The sequence below is a fragment of the Onychostruthus taczanowskii genome, unplaced genomic scaffold (assembly GCF_017590055.1).
Source record: "Onychostruthus taczanowskii isolate IOZ18803 unplaced genomic scaffold, ASM1759005v1 scaffold187, whole genome shotgun sequence".
NCBI lineage: Eukaryota > Metazoa > Chordata > Aves > Passeriformes > Passeridae > Onychostruthus > Onychostruthus taczanowskii.
This window is the reverse complement of record NW_024499095.1, coordinates 445,848-467,832: the sequence shown is the minus strand read 5'-3', so window position 1 is coordinate 467,832 and position 21,985 is coordinate 445,848. Positions and strand designations below refer to the sequence as shown.

At 63.6% G+C, this 21,985-nt stretch overlaps 1 protein-coding gene across 3 annotated transcripts; it reads left to right on the top strand.

Annotated features, from left to right (window-relative positions):
- Positions 1 to 374: 374 nt before the first annotated feature.
- On the top strand, positions 375 to 20,118 carry PGAP2 (post-GPI attachment to proteins 2). Of its 3 annotated transcripts, none has more exons than XM_041401181.1 (6): positions 375 to 462; positions 3,477 to 3,650; positions 4,695 to 4,947; positions 8,460 to 8,566; positions 18,227 to 18,335; positions 18,868 to 20,118. In XM_041401181.1, the coding sequence occupies exons 2-6, from the start codon at positions 3,486 to 3,488 to the stop codon at positions 18,996 to 18,998; spliced, it is 765 nt and encodes a 254-aa protein (XP_041257115.1). In that variant the 5' UTR covers positions 375 to 462; positions 3,477 to 3,485; the 3' UTR covers positions 18,999 to 20,118. The 3 variants fall into 3 exon arrangements, with proteins under 3 accessions (XP_041257115.1, XP_041257114.1, XP_041257113.1); XM_041401180.1 differs by lacking the exon at positions 375 to 462 and adding an exon at positions 1,838 to 2,021 and having other exon boundaries at positions 8,460 to 8,554; XM_041401179.1 differs by lacking the exon at positions 375 to 462 and adding an exon at positions 1,839 to 2,021.
- Positions 20,119 to 21,985: the final 1,867 nt, after the last annotated feature.

The window sequence follows — 21,985 nt, the reverse complement described above, 5'->3', positions numbered from 1 at the left end:
GCGCGCACTCCCGGCCTCCCCCGCGCGCCGCCTCGGCCCGGCCCGGCCCCGCCCCGCCCACAGCGCTTCCGCCGCCCATTGGCCGCGCCCCCCCCGTTCACGCCCTGCGCTCAACGCTGATTGGGCCAAGCGGCGCCGCGCACTGAGAGCCCATTGGTCGAACGGGCGGCGGAGAGGGCGGGGCTTGGCGCCGCGGAAGGGTCCAGAACGGCCCGTGTCGCGGCGCCACCCTGACATCCGGGGCGTTTGAGAGGGGCGGGGCTCCTGCCGCGAGGACCAATCGTGTGTGGCGGCGCGCGGGAGCTCGGCCCCGCCTCTTAAAGGGGCCGCAGCGGGTTTGGGGGCGGGGGGAGAAGAGGAAGAGGTGGGAGAAAGGGAGGAAGAGGAGGAGGCGGAAAAGGCGGAGGAGGCGTGGTGGGGCTGCCGGGCCGGGCCATGGAGCAGCGGCGGGGGGGCTGAGCGGTGAGCGGGGCTCCGGCGCTGTGGGACACGCGGGTTTTGGGGAGGGGGTCCCAGGCTGTGCCCTGAGGGGTCACTCACTGCGGGAGCCTGGGGGTCCTGGGGCGGGGGCCGCCCGGGGAGGGGGAGCGGTACCCGGGGCAGCCCCTCTCCTGCCGGACAGGTCGGGGCCATTCAACACATGATGCGGAATGTTTGCCTTTTATTGCCCTCTTCGGGCGAGACCCCCGGGGGCAGGGAGGGCAGCGGCTGCGGGGTCCTGCCGTAGGGTCCCCGAGGGAGGAGCAGGGTCTGGGGGGCTCCATCCCGCCCCCCTTGGGGGATCCCGGGAAGGGGAGCCTTGGCCGGCCGGGGACCCCCTCCACAGCCAGTCCCGGCCCTTTGGAGCTTCCCTTTCTCTCGGCTTTTATCCTCAAAAGATTCCCTCGCTCGCCAGCAGCGCGGCTGGGGCTGAGCTCTGCGCTCTGCGGCCCCGGGGTGCTCTGCAGCGGTGCCCTCCCCGGGGCTCGGTCCCCGCTCTGGGGGCTCTTGGTGCCGGCAGGGCGGCCGTGCTGCCCTGGGGCACTGCCCAGACGGCTCAGGGATTCTCCGTAAATCGGATTTGTCCCGCAGCCGGGCGCTGGGGAGGGGGGATCCAGCCCAGCCTGATCCCTCGGGGCGGAGGGGATCCCTGTTTTGGGGTCTGCCAGGCTCCAGAGGGGCCTGTGCCCGCGTTCCCGACCCGAGGAGCCCCGGTGTGTTGTGTGGGGCTTGTGCTGCCCTGACCCGGCAGCCGGGGCTGTGGAGTCATGGAAGGGCCTGAGCTGAAGGGACCCACGGGGACCCCCCAGTGCCACCCCTGCCCTGCAGACCCCAACCCCAACCTGGGCATCCCTGGCAGCGCTGGCCAAAGGCTCCTGGAGCTCTGGCAGCCTCGGGGCTGTGCCCATTCCCTGGGCAGCCTGGGCAGTGCCAGCAGCCTCTGGGCAAGAACCTTTCCCAATGTCCGACGGGACCCTGGCCTGGCCCAGCTCCAGGCAGTGCTGCCCGTGCAGGGCCGGGTGCGGCGGGGCGAGCACGGGCCGGGGGAGCCGGGGCTGAGGGAGACGGGCTGAGGGAGCCGGGGCTGAGGGAGCAGGGGCTGTGAAAAACGGGCTGGGGGATCCCGATTGAGGGAGTCGGGGCTGAGGGAGCAGGGCTGTGAGAGACGGGGCTGAGGGAGCCGGGGCTGAGGGAGACGGGCTGGGGGATCCCGGCTGGGGGAGCCGGGGCTGGGGGAGCCGGGCTGTGAGAGCCGGGGCTATGAGAGTCGATCCAGAGGAGCTGGGGCTGGGGAGGCACGCCTGGGAGAGCCAGGGCTGGGGGAACTGGGCTGTGGGAGCCGGGGCTACGAGAATCGGGCTGGGGGTGCCGGAGGAGCCGCAGCTCCCGGCGGGACTGACAGCGGTGGCCGGGCTGTGTCAGCGCTGCCCCAAGCACAGGGAATGGTCTGGATGGATGCCACGGGACAGGGCTCACGTGCCCTGCCTGCCAGATCCCTCTGGAGGGCTGCAGGGACGGCCCTGCCCTGCTCCCTGTTGTCCGTGAGTCTCGAGGTGCCATCCCCACAGTGGGATTTTCTTTGGATGCCCATCCTGTGTCTGTGGGGTCCCAGGGGGTGTGAGGGGCTGAGCTGTGTGTCTGTGGGGTCCCAGGGGGGGGGAGGGGCTGAGCTGTGTGTCTGTGGGGTCCCAGGGGGGGGGAGGGGCTGAGCTGTGTGTCTGTGGGGTCCCAGGGGGGGGGAGGGGCTGAGCTGTGTGTCTGTGGGGTCCCAGGGGGGGGGAGGGGCTGAGCTGTGTGTCTGTGGGGTCCCAGGGGGGGGGAGGGGCTGAGCTGTGTGTCTGTGGGGTCCCAGGGGGGGGGAGGGGCTGAGCTGTGTGTCTGTGGGGTCCCAGGGGGGGGGAGGGGCTGAGCTGTGTGTCTGTGGGGTCCCAGGGGGGGGGAGGGGCTGAGCTGTGTGTCTGTGGGGTCCCAGGGGGGGGGAGGGGCTGAGCTGTGTGTCTGTGGGGTCCCAGGGGGGGGGAGGGGCTGAGCTGTGTGTCTGTGGGGTCCCAGGGGGGGGGAGGGGCTGAGCTGTGTGTCTGTGGGGTCCCAGGGGGGGGGAGGGGCTGAGCTGTGTGTCTGTGGGGTCCCAGGGGGGGGGAGGGGCTGAGCTGTGTGTCTGTGGGGTCCCAGGGGGGGGGAGGGGCTGAGCTGTGTGTCTGTGGGGTCCCAGGGGGGGGGAGGGGCTGAGCTGTGTGTCTGTGGGGTCCCAGGGGGGGGGAGGGGCTGAGCTGTGTGTCTGTGGGGTCCCAGGGGGGGGGAGGGGCTGAGCTGTGTGTCTGTGGGGTCCCAGGGGGGGGGAGGGGCTGAGCTGTGTGTCTGTGGGGTCCCAGGGGGGGGGAGGGGCTGAGCTGTGTGTCTGTGGGGTCCCAGGGGGGGGGAGGGGCTGAGCTGTGTGTCTGTGGGGTCCCAGGGGGGGGGAGGGGCTGAGCTGTGTGTCTGTGGGGTCCCAGGGGGGGGGAGGGGCTGAGCTGTGTGTCTGTGGGGTCCCAGGGGGGGGGAGGGGCTGAGCTGTGTGTCTGTGGGGTCCCAGGGGGGGGGAGGGGCTGAGCTGTGTGTCTGTGGGGTCCCAGGGGGGGGGAGGGGCTGAGCTGTGTGTCTGTGGGGTCCCAGGGGGGGGGAGGGGCTGAGCTGTGTGTCTGTGGGGTCCCAGGGGGGGGGAGGGGCTGAGCTGTGTGTCTGTGGGGTCCCAGGGGGGGGGAGGGGCTGAGCTGTGTGTCTGTGGGGTCCCAGGGGGGGGGAGGGGCTGAGCTGTGTGTCTGTGGGGTCCCAGGGGGTGTGAGGGGCTGAGCCGTGTGGGGTCCCTGCCCAGGGCTGTGTGGGGCTGGACAGAACCCCCGAATCCCAGCGTTTCATTAAGCCCCCAGTGTCCCGGGGCCCAGCCCGTGACTGCTCCCCCTTGTGACCCTGCCCGGAGCAGGAGGGAGCAGGTCAGACATTTGTTTGTTCGTTTCCAGCTTTCCAGGATGTTGCAGGTGCCGCTGCCGCTGGATCGGGACGGGATCCTGTTCCGGCTGCGTTTCACCACGCTGGCCCTGGGCACTGTGTTCTGCCCCCTCTTTGGGTTCCTCTTCTGTGTCATCTGGTCTCTGCTCTTCAACTTCCGTGAGACGACTGCCACCCACTGTGGGGTGAGAGACTGCCTGGGAGAAACCCCTCTTCCCGGGGGGTGACAGAGCTCCCGTGTCCTGCTGGGCTCCTCTCCCTCCTCCTGGGCTCTTCTGTCTCCCCTCCTGCCTCCTCTTCCTCCTTCTGGGCTCCCTTCTCCTCTTGGGCTCCTATCCATTTTCTGGATTCCTCTCTCTTCCTCTGTCTCCTTCTGGGCTCCTCTCTTGGGCTTTCCCACCAAAGTGTTCCCAAATCCAGAACAAGCTGCATTGTTTCCTTGTCCTTGTGGTGCCTCAGGACCAGCAGCAGCGGGTTTGCCTTTGTGCTGGGACTGAAGGCAGCACAGACTGGTCAGGCTGGGCACGCTGGGGGTTATTGCAGTGAGGAATAAACGTGGGGGAGCTGAAGGGAAATGCATCATTCTGGAGAGGGGTTGGTCTAGAGCTGGTGCCCCCAGGTCTGCTGGAGTTCAGAGCCACAGGTGTGTGGGGAGGGAGGGCCTGGAGCTCCATGTGGGATGGGATTGGGCTCGGGGCTGTCACTGGCAGCAGTGGGACACGAGCTGGAATGGAGAGCAGGAGTCCTCTCACTCCAGCAGGAGAACTTGAGCAGGGCCTGGAGTGCCAGGAAAGGGGGAATGGCGTCCCAGTGCTAGAGGGCAGGGTTGGATGGGATCTGGGCAATGAGGAATTGTTCCCTGGCAGGGTGGGCAGGGGCTGGGATGGAATTCCCAGAGCAGCTGGGGCTGCCCCTGGATCCCTGGCAGTGCCCAAGGCCAGGTTGGACACTGGGGCTGGAGCAGCCTGGCACAGGGGAAGGTGTCCCTGGGCCTTAAGGTCCTTCCAACCAAAACCATTCTGGGGTTCTACAGACAATCAGGAGTGTACAAGTGAGAAACCTGAGCAGGTGCCTGGGCAGGGCCCCCTGCACCCCAGGACTGTGGGATCCATGGCATGCACCAGGAATAATCTCATTGGGAATTTAACAAAGGACAGTTTCAGTGTCCGCGAGAGGCTGAGTGCGAGGCTGTGCCCTGTGCCTGTCCCCACGAGCCCGTGTCCCCGCAGGTGCCCAACTACCTGCCGTCCATCAGCGCGGCCATCGGGGGCGAGACGCCGCAGCGCTACGTGTGGCGCCTGTGCATCGGCCTGCACTCGGCCCCGCGCGTCCTCGTGGCCGTGGCCTACTGGAACCACTACCAGAGCTGCCACTGCCCCCACCCCCGCTACCTGCGCCTGTGCCACGTCACCCTGCTGCTCAACCTGCTCGAGAACTTCGCCCTCCTCATCCTCACCTACGTGTCCTCCACCGAAAACTATGGTAGGTGTCACCGCCCCGCCCGGGCCCCGCCCTGCTGCGCCCTGCCTGGGGCCACTGCTTTGCAAGGAGGCGGCTGGGAGAGGAAAAGCCGTTAAAAGCCCACAGAGATGCCATTAAAGTCAGTAGTTATAGAGGAATGAAGGGTGAATGGCATGCAAATAGCCCTGCTCTTCACACAGTTCTTGGTCGCTGATGCTTGGTTGAAGCCGTGGGTTCGGGCTGGGGATGGAGCCTGGACCAGACCATGGCACCTGGTTCCACCCATGTGCTGAGGCCTGATCCAGGCTGAGGGCAGGTGAGCGAGGTGGGTCAGAACCCATCCTGCTTCCTCCCCTTTCCCACAGCAGAGCTGGGCTCTGAGCAGGCTCTGCTCCAGCTGCCTTCACATACCCTCCCCAGGAAGCATAGAATCACAGAATGCCTGGTTTAGATTGGGAAGGGACCTCACAGCCCACCCAGTGCCACCCCTGCCATGGCAGGGACACCTCCCCTGTGCCAGGCTGCTCCAGCCCCAGTGTCCAGCCTGGCCTTGGGCACTGCCAGGGATCCAGGGGCAGCCCCAGCTGCTCTGGGAATTCCATCCCAGCCCCTGCCCCCCCTGCCAGGGAACAATTCCTCATTGCCCAGATCCCATCCAGCCCTGCCCTCTGGCACTGGCAGCCATTCGCTGGGTGCTGTCCCTGCAGGCCTTGTCCCCAGTCCCTCTGCAGCTCTCCTGGAGCCCCTTCAGGCCCTGCCAGGGGCTCTGAGCTCTCCCTGGAGCTTCTCCTCTCCAGGTGAGCACCCCCAGCTCTCCCAGCCTGGCTCCCGAGCAGAGGGGCTCCAGCCCTCTAATAGCTTCTGGAAACAGAATCAGAGTTTTTCAGGTTAAATCCATGTGTCCAAAACCTGACCACGACAGGCTGGGAAATTCTCTTCCCCCACGTGGTGGTCTCATCTCAGAAGAACATAAGTGCTGATCTGCAGCTGCTGTTTCATCCTAAGATCTGGACGGGGCACCAGGGGTTAACTGAAGAGCGCTGAAATGCAGGAGCCAGCAAGGTGCTGCTGTTGCAGTGCTGGGATCTATCAGCAGGACAGCCATGTGTTGGCTTTCCCTGCACAGCAGGATGGTGATGATGGGTATTGTGTCCAGCTGTGGGCTGGAGAGGGACTTTGAACAAAGAATGGAGTGCCAGGACAAGGGGAACGGCTTCCCACTGCCAGAGCATGGGATATTGAGGCTGGATGGGATATTGGGAATTAGGAATTGTTCCCTGGGAGGGTGAGGAAGGCCCCTGGATCCCTGGCAGTGTCCAGTGCCTGGTTGGACACTGGGGCTTGGAGCAGCCTGGGACAGTGGAGGATGTCCCTGCCATGGTAGGGGTTGGGGTGAAAATGTTTTTGAAGTCCTTCCCAACCCAAAGTGTTCTGGGGTTCAGCGCTGTGGTGCTTTGAGCAGAGTCTTTGATCTCCCCCAGCTTTTGGGGTGAGGAAGGCCCCTGGATCCCTGGCAGTGTCCAGTGCCTGGTTGGACACTGGGGCTTGGAGCAGCCTGGGACAGTGGAGGATGTCCCTGCCATGGCAGGGGTTGGGGTGAAAATGTTTTTAAAGTCCTTCCCAACCCAAACTGTTCTGGGGTTCAGGGCTGTGGTGCTTTGAGCAGAGTCTGATCTCCCCCAGCTTTTGGGGTGAGGATGGTCTGTGGTGGAGCCCAGTGACTGGGATGGCAGAGCAGGAGCCTCCTGCTGATGGAGATCTCTGGTCTGGGACCTGTCCCTATCCAGCTCACCCTCCTTGTCTCCTGCCAGCATTCCCAGTCCCCATGGCAAGGTGTCCCAGTGCCCCCCTCATGGCAGGGTCTGCAGCCTGACCTGCCCCAGGGTCTTCTCCAGCTTGTCCAGGCCAGGGCCTGCCCTTGTAAATCCAGGTGCTGCTTTGAGGTTTGGCTAGCTGGGCCAGCCTGGCCTGGCACGTGCAGAGCCCTGGGAGCTGAGGCTGACCCACTTCCTGGGATCCTCACCCCAGACTAATCCCCGGCTCTGGGGAAAGTTTCAGCCCTGAGCTGCCGTGCTCAGGTTAATCATCCCTGCAGGACACCCCGGTCTGACCTCTCCCACCTGCTGGCACCTCACTCCTCACGTGCTTCCCTTCCCCTGCATGGAGAGGGCAGACAGGGATGGTCATTCCTGGTGTTCAGGTGGTGGGGAATTCAGGGTTGTTCCTGGTGTTCAGTGGTGGGGAGTTCAGGGTTATTCCTGGTGTTCAGTGGTGGGGAATTCAGGGTTATTCCTGGTGTTCAGGTGGTGGGGAATTCAGGGTTATTCCTGGTGTTCAGTGGTGGGGAATTCAGGGTTATTCCTGGTGTTCAGGTGGTGGGGAGTTCAGGGTTATTCCTGGTGTTCAGGTGGTGGGGAGTTCAGGGTTATTCCTGGTGTTCAGTGGTGGGGAATTCAGGGTTATTCCTGGTGTTCAGGTGGTGGGGAATTCAGGGTTATTCCTGGTGTTCAGTGGTGGGGAATTCAGGGTTATTCCTGGTGTTCAGTGGTGGGTCAGGGTTATTCCTGGTGTTCAGGTGGTGGGGAATTCACGTGCTTTTATTCCCCTGGTTCAGGTGGGGAGGAAGTCCAGGGTATTCCTGGTGTTCAGGTGGTGGGGAATTCAGGGTTATTCCTGGTGTTCAGGTGGTGGGGAATTCAGGGTTATTCCTGGTGTTCAGTGGTGGGGAATTCAGGGTTATTCCTGGTGTTCAGTGGTGGGGAGTTCAGGGTTATTCCTGGTGTTCAGTGGTGGGGAGTTCAGGGTTACTCCTGGTGTTCAGTGGTGGGGAATTCAGCCTGGGTTCAGCTTCTGCAGAAGGGGCTGGCAAGTTCCTTTTCAGAGCAGCACTTATGAAAATCTCTCACCTGAAGGTGCAGGGGTCGTGTGGGGTTTGGGGCCTTGGGATCAGCTCTGGCTTAGCCTTGCTCCAGCTGCTCTCCCAGCCTGATCCTGTACCTGGGCTAGTCCAGGTATGCACAAGGCAACCTCAGTGCTGCAGATGAGGCTGCTGATGCTGCTAATGGGCAGGTAGGTAATACAGGGGGCCAGAAGATGGACTCTTCTGGATTTTGGACTGGCTTACTCTGCACCCCCACTCCCTGTGCCTCAGTTTACCCATCCCTAGAACAACAGTGATGATGCTAATCTGCTCTCAAGGATCCCTGAGTTTACAGCCATGTGAAGTGATGGTCCCAGAGCACAGAAGCACCCTCCTGGCACTTTGGGATAAGTCTTCCAGGCACTTCTATCCCCTTCCAGGCACTTCTATCCCCTTCCAGGCACTTCTATCCCCTTCCAGGGGCCCCTGAGGCAGCACGAGCAGGTTATGGAGCCGTGCTGTGCCTGTCTCCTGCCAAGACCCCTCTGGAGTCCCAGCATCACCGGGGTGCTGGGGCTCCCAGCAGAGCACAAAGCCCTCCCAAATCTTGCCCCGTGTTCTCCTCGTGCTCCTGGCCTGGATTGAACAGGAAACCTGTTGTTTGTCAATCCAGCAATCCACGAAAATGCCTTCATCGTGTTCATCACGTCGGCCCTGGGCCACATGCTGCTCACCTGCATCCTCTGGAGAATGACTAAGAAACACACAGTAAGTCCCGAGGTACAGACACTTTCCTTTCTTCTCTCTGTGCTGGGAGCTGGGAGGGGGCTCTGGGGCCATGCTGGGAGTTGGCAGGGGCTCTGGAGTGGCACTGAAGGGCTTTGGCTGTCCTTGCTTGTGAAATACCCCTGAGCAGGTTCTAGAGGAGCCAACAGCAGCAGGTGAAACGGAAGAACTCACCAAAATCCATTTACCAAAGCAAAATGGGAAGGAAGCTTTTCATTTCTTACTTTCTGGTTTTATCATAGAACCACAGAATGGTTTGGGTGGGAAGTGACCTTAAATCCCACCCAGTGCCACCCTGCCATGGCAGGGACACCTTCCCCTGTCCCAGGCTGCTCCAGCCCCAGTGTCCAGCCTGGCCTTGGGCACTGCCAGGGATCCAGGGGCAGCCCCAGCTGCTCTGGGCACCCTGTGCCAGGGCCTGCCCACCTTCCCAGGGAAGGATTTCTTCCCAATATCTGATGAAGTTTCCACTGAGATAATATTGGAAAACCTAGCATCCCTGTGGATTGGGATTGCTCATCCCTTCTCCATGCCTGTTTCTAAGCTGAAGTTGGCTTCCCTGTGCTGGGAATTGCTGGTCCTGCAAGCTGGGAGCAGCGGGCAGCAGGAGTTCTCCCTTTGCTCCAGAATGACTGTGAGCAGGCTGGCTCTGGCTCCTTTTCTGGGGAAGGGTCAGGGGGTGCAGGGGCTGGCTTTGGGGGCAGCAGGTCCGGTGGAGGATCCAGCCAGGGGCTCCTGGCCCCATTGCCTGGGTGCAGCTTCTGTGCTGTGCTGGTTTGTGATGTGAGTCCTGGGCCTTGGGCAGGACATCCAGCTTGGTCCTGGATTGTGGGGCAGGTGGGGAGGGCATCCAGGTTTGTCCTGGATTGTGGGGCAGGTGGGCAGGACATCAGGTTTGTCTTGGATTGTGGGGCAGGTGGGGAGGACATCCAGGTTTGTCCTGGATTGTGGGGCAGGTGGGGAGGGCATCCAGGTTTGTCCTGGATTGTGGGGCAGGTGGGCAGGACATCAGGTTTGTCCTGGATTGTGGGGCAGGTGGGCAGGACATCAGGTTTTTCCTGGACTGTGGGGCAGGTGGGCAGGACATCCAGGTTTTTCCTGGATTGTGGGGCAGGTGGAGAGGACATCAGGTTTGTCCTGGATTGTGGGGCAGGTGGGCAGGGCAGGACATCCAGGTTTGAGGCTGTGGGGACCTGCTTCTGTGCCCACGTGGCTCCAGCATGCTTGCCTTCACCTGTGATGTGAGCTGCTTGGATCTCTCTGTCCTTTCCTCTCGGGATGCTTCTCCCCAGCTGATCCCAGTCCAGCCCTTGTGATCCCAGTGTTAAATGGGGAGGGGTCCCAGGGCTGTGTTGCCTCAGGAAGGTGGCATTTGGCAGAGCAGAGCCCTTGGGAGGTGTGTGCCTGTGTCCCACGCTGTGAGGCTGGTGAGGGCTGGACAAGCCTCTCCCAAGGTACTGTGGGCAGGGCTGCAGGGTGGGTGCTGTGCCTGGGGCCCGTGTTCCAGCAGGATGAGTGCTGGGGGGCCCAGCTCCACAGCCCCATCAGGATGAGTGCTGGGGGGGGCTAAGGTGGCATTTGGCAGAGCAGAGCCTGTGTCCCAGGCTGTGAGGCTGGCGAGGGCTGGACAAGCCTCTCCCAAGGGACTGTGGGCAGGGCTGCAGGGAGGGTGCTGTGCCTGGGGCCCGTGTTCCAGCAGGATGAGTGCTGGGGGGCCTAGCTCTGGAGTCCCAGCAGGATGAGTGCTGGAGGGCCCAGCTGTGCAGTCCCATCAGGATGAGTGCTGGGGGGCTGAGCTCTGCAGTCCCAGCAGGATGAGTGCTGGGGGGCTGAGCTCTGCAGTCCCAGCAGGATGAGTGCTGGGGGGCTGAGCTCTGCAGTCCCAGCAGGATGAGTGCTGGGGGGCTGAGCTCTGCAGTCCCAGCAGGATGAGTGCTGGGGGGCTGAGCTCTGCAGTCCCAGCAGGATGAGTGCTGGGGGGCTGAGCTCTGCAGTCCCAGCAGGATGAGTGCTGGGGGGCTGAGCTCTGCAGTCCCAGCAGGATGAGTGCTGGGGGGCTGAGCTCTGCAGTCCCAGCAGGATGAGTGCTGGGGGGCTGAGCTCTGCAGTCCCAGCAGGATGAGTGCTGGGGGGCTGAGCTCTGCAGTCCCAGCAGGATGAGTGCTGGGGGGCTGAGCTCTGCAGTCCCAGCAGGATGAGTGCTGGGGGGCTGAGCTCTGCAGTCCCAGCAGGATGAGTGCTGGGGGGCTGAGCTCTGCAGTCCCAGCAGGATGAGTGCTGGGGGGCTGAGCTCTGCAGTCCCAGCAGGATGAGTGCTGGGGGGCTGAGCTCTGCAGTCCCAGCAGGATGAGTGCTGGGGGGCTGAGCTCTGCAGTCCCAGCAGGATGAGTGCTGGGGGGCTGAGCTCTGCAGTCCCAGCAGGATGAGTGCTGGGGGGCCCAGCTCTGCAGTCCCAGCAGGATGAGAGCTGGGGGGGCCAGCTCCACAGCCCCATCAGGATGAGTGCTGAGGGGCTGAGCTCCACAGTCCCATCAGGATGAGTGCTGGGGGGCTGAGCTCTGCAGTCCCAGCAGGATGAGTGCTGGGGGGCCCAGCTCCACAGCCCCAGCATGATGAGTGCTGGGGGGCCCAGCTCTGCAGTCCCATCAGGATGAGTGCTGGGGGGCTGAGCTCTGCAGTCCCATCAGGATGAGTGCTGGGGGGCTGAGCTCTGCAGTCCCATCAGGATGAGAGCTGGGGGACTGAGCTCTGCAGTCCCATCAGGATGAGTGTTGGGGGGCCCAGCTCCACAGTCCCATCATGATGAGTGCTGGGGGGCCCAGCTCCACAGTCCAGGAGCAGCTCCTGCTCCGTCACCACTGCTTATCCTCCCCTTCCGCCAATTCACCAAGCCTGTCCTTGCTGCCTGACTCCAGAGGCCTGGGAAAGAAGCTTCCAGCAGCTGTTTGGCTGTAAGGCTCCTTAGGAAAGAGACTTGTGGAGATGCTGAGACTCTCTTCGCTCACTGGGAAGTGATCTGTTCTCTCCGCTGACACGGGAATAGCGGGAGCTCGCAGTCATTCCCTGGCAGCTTTCCCACAGCTTCCTTTAATTCTGTCATATTGTTTTGGCTTGTGTTTTTTCTGGGTGAGACCTCCAAGGCTCCGGATCTCCTCCCCTGCCACATCACCCACTGGGGCTGGCTCATCTCCCCTGCAGTGTGCAGGGCTGAGGCATCCCAGATCCTGGGCTCAGCTTTAGGCCCCTCAGGACAAGAGAGCCTTTGGAGGGCTGGAGCATGTCCAGGGAGGGGAATGCAGCTGGGAAGGGGCTGAAGGAGCTCAGCCTGGAGAAAAGGAGGCTCAGGGAGGACATTCTGGCTCTGCACAACTCCTGCCAGGAGGGGACAGCCGGGGGTGTTGGGCTCTGCTCCCAGGGAACAGGGACAGGACAGGAGGAATCATCCTCAAACTGTACCGGGGAGGTTCACATTGGATATTGGGGAAATCATTTCCTAGACAGGGCTGTCCAGCCCTGACACAGCTGCCCATGCCAGGGCTGTAGTCACATCCCTGGAGGGATTTTACAGCCATGTGGATGTGACACTTAGGGACATGGGTTAATGGTGGCCTTGGCACTGCTGGGGTGCAGTGGCACTCAGTGGTCTCAGAGGGATTTTGCAGCCTCCTTGGTTTCTGTGACTCTGCCCATGGACTGAAGGAATCTGCACGTCCGTGGGCCAGGGAACGTGGTGACACCTTGGCTGAGCATGCCACCACCTGGCACAGTGCCACCACTCACTTCCTCCTCCCATCCTGGAACACCCTGCTGCTGGAGGGGAGCTGCCCTCGGGGCTGCGTGGTCCCCCCAAAACTGGGGGTTTCCCCGAGGAGACAGGAGCCCTCCAGGGCCAGCCCTGACCTGAGGCCACCGGGGTGCGGTGTCCCTGTGCCAGCTCCAATGTCCCTGTGCCAGCTCTGGTGTCCCACTTCATGCGCTGCCACAGGACGGAGCTGTCGCCCAGGGCACTGGGGAGACGGGTAAGGGAGGAGGAGGAGGAGGAAGGCGCTGCGGGGTGACACAGCTCCCAGAGCGGCTGTGTCGGGGTGGAGATGGCACAGCGCTTGTCACACCACCAGGCGTCACCTTTGGCTAAGGGACCTCTGGTCCCTCTGCAGCTGCCGGGTCCCCGTGTCCGGTGACCATTCCCACGGGTCCTCCGGGCCGAGCAGGGTCTCCTGGGGCTTGTCCCACTCTCTGCCTGGATTCCTCCGGCTCCAAGCCCTCTGCTCACGGCTGGTGGCCCTGGCAGGCTTGGCACAGCTCCTGTGACAGCCGCGGCGTCCCCGTGTCCGGTGACGCGCGTTGGGCTCCTGCCGCCAGCCATTCCCACGGGTCCTCCTGCCCGAGCAGGGTCTCCTGGGGCTTGTCCCACTCTCTGCCTGGATTCCTCCGGCTCCAAGCCCTCTGCTCACGGCTGGTGGCCCTGGCAGGCTTGGCACAGCTCCTGTGACAGCCGCGGCTCGCTTGGCTCGGCAGGGCGGGACACGGGCGGTGCCACTGCCACAGCCTTGCCACATCCAAGGGCTTGGGCAGTACCCGTGAGCTGCCCAGCCATGCTCGTGGGGCTGCTTAAGGCCAGGGCACAGCTGATGCCTCCGTGTGCAGCACGGCTCCTTGGGGACAGACTCTGGCTCGGGTGGGGTCCCTTGTGGGGCCTTTGTTCACATTTGCTGCCCCCAGCCCTGGAGCTGGTGATGGCAGGAGGGGACAGGCGAGGGATGGCTCCGGTCCTGCCGTGTTCTGCCCTTCCCTCCTCCCCAGCAGAGGGTCCCGGTTCTCCAGGGCCAAAACTGGGGCCATCTCCAGGACAAGCTCCGTGTGGGGAGCTGGAAGGAGGAGGGAGCAGGGGGCTGTGTCCCCACCCCACGGCTGGCACTGCTTTTAGTGCTGCTGGCAGGGATGAAGCTCCCCAGGTCTGGCATCGTAGGAGGGACAGGAATTGGTCTTGCAAAAGCTTCTCATCCGGCGGGGCTCCTGTTGCAACTGCTGCTCTGCAGGGGCAGGAAGGTGCAGGGGAACTGGTTTCACAAGGTTCAGGTTCTCCAGGGCCAAAACTGGGACCATCTCCAGGACAAGCTCCGTGTGGGGAGCTGGAAGGAGGAGGGAGCAGGGGGCTGTGTCCCCACCCCACGGCTGGCACTGCTTTTAGTGCTGCTGGCAGGGATGAAGCTCCCCAGGTCTGGCATCGTAGGAGGGACAGGAATTGGTCTTGCAAAAGCTTCTCATCCGGCGGGGCTCCTGTTGCAACTGCTGCTCTGCAGGGCAGGAAGGTGCAGGGGAACTGGTTTGTAATGGGGAAGTACAGGCGGTTTCCAGTTTCGAGGTGGCAAATGGTGAGAGAAAGGAAAACAAAGCTCTGTGGGAGGGGAGAAAGAGAAAGCAGGAGAGCGAAAAGGAGGGGAGGGGGCAAAGCAGAGAAGAAAGATTCTGTGGAAAAGGGAAATGGAGCCTGGGAGCTTTCAGCTGTGGCTGATCACTGCACCCCGTGCTTGGTATTTGGCCGTGGCGTGGCAGTGCCCACCTGGGCTGGCAGCTCTGCTGTTCCTGGCTGGCTGCTCGCCCTTAAAACCCTCCTTCCCCCCAGCCCTGAGTTGCAGAGCTGGGCAGTGGGGCAGAGCAGTTTCACTTCTTGTTTGCAAACACACTTTCACCCCCCAGCTCCGGGCTGGTGGCCCCAGCAGACACCAGTGTGAGCATGTGGTGGCCACCAGGCTGGCTGGCTCAGGCCCATCAGAGCAGGCCACGGAGATGTTCAGAGGGCTGGAGCTCTGGAGCCAGGCTGGCAGAGCTGGGGGTGCTCACCTAGAGAGGAGAAGCTCCAGGGAGAGCTCAGAGCCCCTGGCAGGGCCTGAAGGGGCTCCAGGAGAGCTGCAGAGGGACTGGGGACAAGGGATGGAGGGACAGGAGCCAGGGAATGGCTGCCAGTGCCAGAGGGCAGGGCTGGATGGGATCTGGGCAATGAGGAATTGTTCCCTGGCAGGGTGGGCAGGCCCTGGCACAGGGTGCCCAGAGCAGCTGGGGCTGCCCCTGGATCCCTGGCAGTGCCCATGGCCAGGGTGGCACTGGGTGGGATTTAAGGTCACTTCTAGTCCATGCTGTGGCTAGTGGAGCTGGGTCCTGCTGTGCCACTGGCCCCTGGGCTCTATCCCACAATGTCCCGCTCCTCTGGCATCCGCAGGGCACACGGGCTGAGCCCAGCCCAGGCTGCAGCCAGTGCACAGGCACAGGAGCCCCTGGGGCACAGCCCCCTGTGTCCCCCGGGCCCAGCTGAGCCCCCGGAGCTGGAGCAGGGTGCCTGAGCTGTGTCCCTGCCCGGCAGGGCTGTGTGAGCAGCAGGGACCACAAGCACCTTGGTGACCGCGCGTGGTTTCGCCCCAGCTCCTCGCAGCGCCCCTGGGAGCGCTGCCGTGCCTCAGACGAGCCCTCTATAAATAGCTGAGCTCCGTGTGGGGCCCTTTGGCTCCGGGCTCTCTGCACACACCCGGAAACCTCCAGGGGAGCTGAGACTGGTGTGTGACACACAGCCCTGCAGGTGCCACTTGTCCTTCAGAAAGGGATGGTGGCTGTGGCCCCTGGGCAGAACCAGTGCCTGGGAGGTCCCTGCAGAGTGACCTGTTGCTGTTTAAGATCACTGTCATCCCTGTCCCCATCAGGAACTGGGGGCTAGGCACAGTCCTTCTCCTCTCTGGAGGCAGTGGAAGAAGCAGGAAGCTCCTGTGCCTCCTTGCTGGTAGCTTACAGCAGCCACCTCAGCATTTACAGGGCTTGGGGTTCCCTCAGGCTGGGGGAATGAGACCCCCAGTGCGTTCTGTGGGCTGGGAGCAGCATCCCAGAGCGTGCTCCGGGCAGGGAGCAGCATCCCAGAGCGTGCCTCAGGCTGGGAGCAACATCCCAGAGCGTGCCTCAGGCTGGGAGCAGCATCCCAGAGCGTGCCCCGGGCTGGGAGCAGCATCCCAGAGCGTGCCCCGGGCTGGGAGCAGCATCCCAGAGTGGGCTGGCTGGGCTGGGAGCAGCATCCCAGAGCGTGCCCCGGGCTGGGAGCAGCATCCCAGAGCGTGCCCCGGGCTGGGAGCAGCATCCCAGAGCGTGCCCCAGGCTGGGAGCAGCATCCCAGAGCGTGCCCCCGGGCTGGCTGCTGCAGCCTCTCTCTCCTCCCCGAATTGTCCAGCCTCCTGCTCCTGACTCACCTTCGCCTGCCGGGGAATGTGCCTCAGCTCCGGCCCGCCAGCTGGGCACTAAATATAATTCCCCTGTGCTTTTCTGAGCCAGACACACATGCAGCCACGGGGGGGCTGGGGTGGCTGTGTGACACTGCTTGCAAGGGCCGCGGCTGCCCTGGTCTGTCTTGCCAGGAGGAAGTTGGCAGCCCCAGCTGTGCCAGCCTGCCAGCCCCAGCCAGGACACAGGAGCCTGGCACCAACTCAGCTTGGAGCACCCTGTCCTTGGGATTTTCTGATCCCCCTTTTTCCTCACAGGCAGCCAGAGTTTGGTGGCTTCTTGCCAGAGTGCTTGGAGCTGCCAGCTTCTCTCCAGGGCTCTGACCTGGGGGTTCCTGGTCCTGTCCAAGCTGAGCAATCCCAATTCTCCCAGTCTCCTCACAGCAGAGGTGCTCCATCCCTCTAATCTTAGTTCCCTCCTCTGGCCACCATCTGGCTCCCGGGGTTGTCCCCAGGTGGGGGATCCCCACAAAGCTGGGGCCATGGGAAGCAGGGACAGTGCCTGGCACTGCCTGAGCCCTGAGCAGGGCAGTGGGTCCAGCCCACAGCAGCGAGGGGATGGGCAGCTCCTCCACCCAGCAGCTCCTGGAGCTCCCACCACGCTGCCCGAAGGGTGGGCTGGCCCTTTCCCTTCCTCCTGCAGCAGGGCAGGGTGGCACTCCGGCTCCCACATCCCACGGGGGTCCTCATGCCCCCCAATCCCCTTGCTGTGCCTGTGCCCCCCTGCCCGTGCTCCTGCAGGGACCTTCCCCGAGGTGCCACCTTCCAAACCAGCTCTGCTCAGCATCGTGGCGTGTCACCAGGTGCCACCTCCTGGGGACCGTGCCCTGTGATCCCCTGGCACTGGGCTGAGCCAGCTGTTGCCCTGGAATTAGGGATTAACACCTAATTATCCGTGCGATAATCCTCGGCCCAGACCGGGAGAGGGGGAGCTCAGAGGGCACCCCGAGGTGCAGGGTCACTGTGGTGACCCGGGGTGGCTCCCACAGGGCGCTGGGTGACCCGAGCTGTTCTCTGCCTCGGTGCTCCCGGGAGGAGCAGCTGCCGGTGGCCCCGGCGGGTCCCCGGTGGCCCGGCAGGGCTGTGTGGGTGCGGCGGGGCTCGGCGCAGCCGTTTGCCGTGGGAGCGCGGTGACAGCGCGGTGACGGCGGCTGTTCCGAGCCGCTTTTCCGGTGTGAAACTCGGCACCGCGCCCCGCTGCCGGTGCCACCGCTGCTGCTCACACCGCTGCTGCTGGCCGGAGGGACCGGCAGCCCCAGCAGGAAGGAGCAGCCCCAGGCCCTGTGGGCTGGAGGTGGCGTCACCCGCGTGTCCCCACATGGTGAAGTGCCCGTGAATCCGTCCTTCCCCTCTGGGTTTTCCTCCCTGCCCGAGCCCCTGGCACGCGTGCCGGGGGTAATGGAAAGTGTGATGGGGCAATTTAAATTTTCCTTATTATCAGCACTCCCGCAGAATGGAATCTTTGTCTCACGTGAAGTGTCAGGCGAGGGGGAAATTCCCCTCCCACCTGTAACAGCCAGGGCTGTCTGTGGCATCCCCAGCCCCTTCTGTGGGGCTGTTCCCCCTTGCAGCCCCCCTGCACCCTCACTGGGCTCCAGACATGCCTTGGGGTTCCTCTGCCCCCCAGGCTGTAGGATCCTTATCCATGACCCTCAGTGTGATGGGAGAAATAGAGGAAGGGAATTGGAGCCAGTACCTGCTGTGGCTGCCGGGGTCACTGCACCCACAGCCCCCAGCTTTGGGGTGCTGGGCAATGGGCTGGGGACCCTATCACAGGGGACAGGCCTGGCTTGTCACAAAGCTGAGCTCTGGGGGACAGAAGCGGTGAGCTGGGGGTGTGGGGCTGCTGGCAGCATCCCCATGCTCTGTTCCTGCCCCATCAGAGGTGGTGCTGGGGGGCAGGATGGGGCCCCTCCGGTGCCAGGGCGTGCTGGGTGAGCTCTGCAGCACAGCACCCGCCCCGGCTGCCACCCTTCATGTGGTTTCCTCCTCCCTGCTGCTGTTGTGGGTGAGGGGGGTGCAGCACCCGGTGAATTCCCTGTGCCCTGGGGCCACCTGCAGCCACCTGGGCCAGGGGATCTGCCTCTGGTAGAGCTTTGGCCCATCCTCGAGGAGTCCCCTGAGCACCCCAGCACCGGGGTTCCCATATTTGCTGGGACCCCGTGGCTCCCTCACATCCTGTATCTCCATGTAGGTGTGAGCCCCGTGTGCCCCTGGCCATGCCTGGGGCTGGCCTGGGGGGCTCTGCACAAGGAGCCAGGGTGCAGAGACCCCCGGGCTGTGTGGGGCCAGGGCAGAGCCTCCCTGGGATGGGATGGGATGGGATAGGATGGGATGGGATGGGATGGGATGGGATGGGATGGGATGGGCTCACCCAGCCCTTGGCCTCTTCCAGGAGCGCAAGTCGTACAAGTGGAAGCAGCTGCTCTTCTTCTTCACCTTCATCACGTTCGCGTTCGCCGTGTGCGTTTACTTCCACCACAACTGGTACTGCGGCCCTGGAGGTGAGGGGGCTGCTGGGGGGGCATGAGGGGAAGGGGCTGGGTGGTCACAGAATCACTGAATCAGAGGATTGTTACGGTTGGAAGAGATCCCTGGGATCAGCAAGTCCCAGCTGTGCCCATGGCAGACATCCTCCAGATCCCACATGGCAATCCGAGTCCCCTCCCAGCCCAGGCAGTGCCAGCTGTGCCCCATGGCCACCTTGTCCCTGGCCCAGAGCACTCAGTGCCACCTGCAGGGGACACCTGCAGGGATGGGCACTGCAAAGCTCCCTGGGTAGCCCCTGCCAAAGCCTGACCACTCCTTATTATGAAAAAATTCTTCCGATGTCCAAGAATTCTTTCTGTTGTCTGACATCCTAATGTGATGCCTTGCCTTCCAAATCCCAGCCCAGGGAAGCTCCAGGCTTCTTCCCTGGTGGGGTCAAGCCCCCCAGCCCCTGTGCTGTCCCAAACAGGTGGCCCAGAGGCCCCCCCAGCTCCCGGGGCCGATGCAGCTGTGGGTTCCCCTCACCTGCTGTGTTTCCTCCCCCAGTGTACACTGTCTTTGCCTTCCTGGAGTACCTGGTTGTCCTCTCCAACATGGCCTTCCACATGACTGCCTTCTGGGACTTCGGCAACAAGGAGCTGGTGGTGAGCTCGCTGCTGGAGGACAAGCACTTCTAGCCAGCCCCGCTGCTGGGGGCTCCCCTTCCCTGTCCTGCTGGGGCCGGGTGTTTGCTGTGGAGCTGCTGTCAGGATCCTGCCGAGATCCCTGAGTGTCTGTCCCTACTGCACCTGCAGCTCTGCTCCAGGACCCCCTGTCCTGGCTCCCTGCCAGCTCCAGGAGGGCAGGACAGAGGAGGAACAAGGACCTGCTGCCTGTTGCTTTGGAGAATGCTCCAGGGAGAGCGGGATGCTGCTCCCAGTTTCGGGGCACAGGGGTCCAGCCCTGCCCTGTCCTTTCTTGGCCTGGGGGTTCTCATGGTTCCTCCTCCAGGCTGGGGGTCTTGGGGCAAGTCCTCAAAAAGGGCTGGTGGTTTTTTGGGCTGGCTTCAGGCACTGGTCTCCCACTGGACTGGGGCAGGGTCCTGGCCCATCTGTGTCTGAGTGCCAGGAGGGGAGCGGGAAGGTGCTGGGCTGTGCAGGGACTGCCTGGAGCAGGGTGGGAGCACACAGGGCAGAGCAGGGTGGGAGCATCCACGGCTCACTCCTGCCTTTCCCAGAAGCCCCCCCAGCAGCACAGGCTGTTCCAGGGGTGCTGTGCCCGTTCCAACCCAGTTTGAGGAGGAAGGGTGAGTGTGCTGGTTCTGGAGGTCTTTGCCCCAGTGTCCCCATGGCCTCCCCTGTGCTGTGGGGCTGGAGCTGGGAACTGCTGGGGTTCAGCAGTGCCCCCATTGTGCAGCTCTGGCTGCCAGGGCACAGGGGACATGGCTGGGTGGCAGATGGGGGCTGACAGTGTCCCCAAGCTCCTCCTGCAGTGCTGCTGGAAGGGGCACCTGGAGCTGTCTTGATTTTGTGGAGGTCTGCACTTGCCAGGGCTCATCCCACCCCATGCTTGGCCAGTGAGGGTCCCTCCCTGCCCTTCACCTGAGCACAGCCACCACCGAGTGTCCCCTGGGATGTCCCAGGGCTGGGCAGAGCCTCCTCCAGTGGGATCTGTGGGGCCGAGCTGGCTTGGAGCAGGTCCTGCTGCACGTGTCCATCGTCAGTGTCCCCATCCGTGGGCTCCATCCGTGTCCCTGCATGCGTGTGACGCGCTGCCCCCGCAGCGCCTTGGCTTTGAGGTGGAAATAAAGCACTAAGTATTTTTGTGAGCTCTCAGCAACCTCCACAGCATTTCCACCTGGCCCAGCCTGGCATGGCCCTGGCACGGCCCTGGCACAGCCAGCAGGTCCAGACCAGCACCATGGGAGTGGGCCTGGAGTGGGGTGCAGCACATGGACCCCAAACACTGGGGCTGGAGTGTGGGATGTGGAACCCGGGTGTTGGAGCTGGGGTGCAAGATGTGACCCCTGCGTTCTGGGGTGTGGGGGATGGATCCCTGGAGCTGAGGCTCAGGAGGCAGATCCCTGTAGGATGTGGAATGTGGATCCTGGGTGCTGGGGTATGGGGTATGGATCCCTGGGGTGTGGAATATGACCCCTGGGTTCTGGGGTGTGGGGTATGGACCCCTGGAGCTGAGGCTCAGGAGGCAGATCCCTGTAGGATGTGGAATGTGGATCCTGGGTGCTGGGGTGTGGGGTATGGATCCCTGGGGTGTGGAATGTGAATCCCAGTTGCTGGGCTGTGGATCGCTGGGGTGTGGGCTCTGGATCCTGGCTCTTGTGGGACTGTAATCCCGGTTACTGGGATGTGGATCGCTGGGGTGTGGGCTCTGGATCCTGGCTCTTGGGGCTGTGGTGTGGGACGTGGCCCCTGGGTGCCAGAGGAAGCCCGGGAAGGCTCAGCGAGGCTGGGAGCTGGCCAGGAGCCGGGCTGGAGGCGTGGGACTGAGCCCACCCCGCAGCTGGCGGCCCCGCTCCCCGCCCAGCCCCTGGGAACGCTGACTTGGCTGCGGATCCTGCAGATCTTACGGATGCTGCGGGGCCAGGGCCGGCACAGCCCCGGGGACAGAGCCTGCAGCCAGGAGGGCTGGGGCTGGGCAGGGGCAGGGGAGCTGCCGGGGGCTTGTTCCCCCTGTCCCCGGCCGTGGTGGGGCCCTGCCCTCGCTGCGGCCGCCCGGGAGCAACTGGGAGGGGAAGAGCCATGAGCTCATCCTGCTGTGCCGGGCCAGGGCAGGGCTGTGTCCCGCTCGTGGCTTCACGGGGTCCCCACTTCTGCACTGAACCCCACCGGGGTGGCACCTCGCCAGCCCCACTGTGGGACAGGACATGGCTGTGGGATCCCCACTGTGGGACAGGACATGGCTGTGGGGATCCCCCCTGTGGGACCTGAACATGGCTGTAGGGATCCCCACTGTGGGACAGGACATGGTTGTGGGATCCACCACAGTGGGAGCAGGACATGGCTGTGGGGATCCCCACCGTGGGAGCAGGACATGGCTGTGGGATTCCCTCTGTGGGACAGGACATGGCTGTGGGATCCACCACAGTGGGACAGGACATGGCTGTGGGGATCCCCAATGTGGGACAGGACATGGCTGTGGGGATCCCCCCTGTGGGACCTGAACATGGCTGTAGGGATCCCCACTGTGGGACAGGACATGGTTGTGGGATCCACCACAGTGGGAGCAGGACATGGCTGTGGGGATCCCCACCGTGGGAGCAGGACATGGCTGTGGGATTCCCTCTGTGGGACAGGACATGGCTGTGGGATCCACCACAGTGGGACAGGACATGGCTGTGGGGATCCCCAATGTGGGACAGGACATGGCTGTGGGGATCCTCCTGTGGGACAGGACATGGCTGTGGGATTCCCTCTGTGGGACAGGACATGGCTGTGGGGATCCCCCCTGTGGGACAGGACATGGCTGTGGGATCCACCACAGTGGGACAGGACATTGCTGTGGGATCCACCACAGTGGGAGCAGGACATGGCTGTGGGATCCCCACCATGGGAGCAGGACATGGCCGTGGGGATCCCCACCGTGGGACAGGACATGGCTGTGGGATCCCCACCATGGGAGCAGGACGTGGCTGTGGGGATCCACCACAGTGGGAGCAGGACATGGC

What these genes read in the sequence shown, in the direction of transcription:
- PGAP2 (XM_041401179.1), top strand. Translation starts at nt 1,923, where the DNA reads ATGGTCTGGATGGATGCCACGGGACAGGGCTCACGTGCCCTGCCTGCC. An exon ending in TGCCCTGCTCCCTGTTGTCC is followed by an intron (nt 2,022 to 3,476) that starts GTGAGTCTCGAG and finishes GTTCGTTTCCAG; the next exon opens with CTTTCCAGGATGTTGCAGGT. An exon ending in AACACACAGTAAGTCCCGAG is followed by an intron (nt 8,567 to 18,226) that starts GTACAGACACTT and finishes GGCCTCTTCCAG; the next exon opens with GAGCGCAAGTCGTACAAGTG.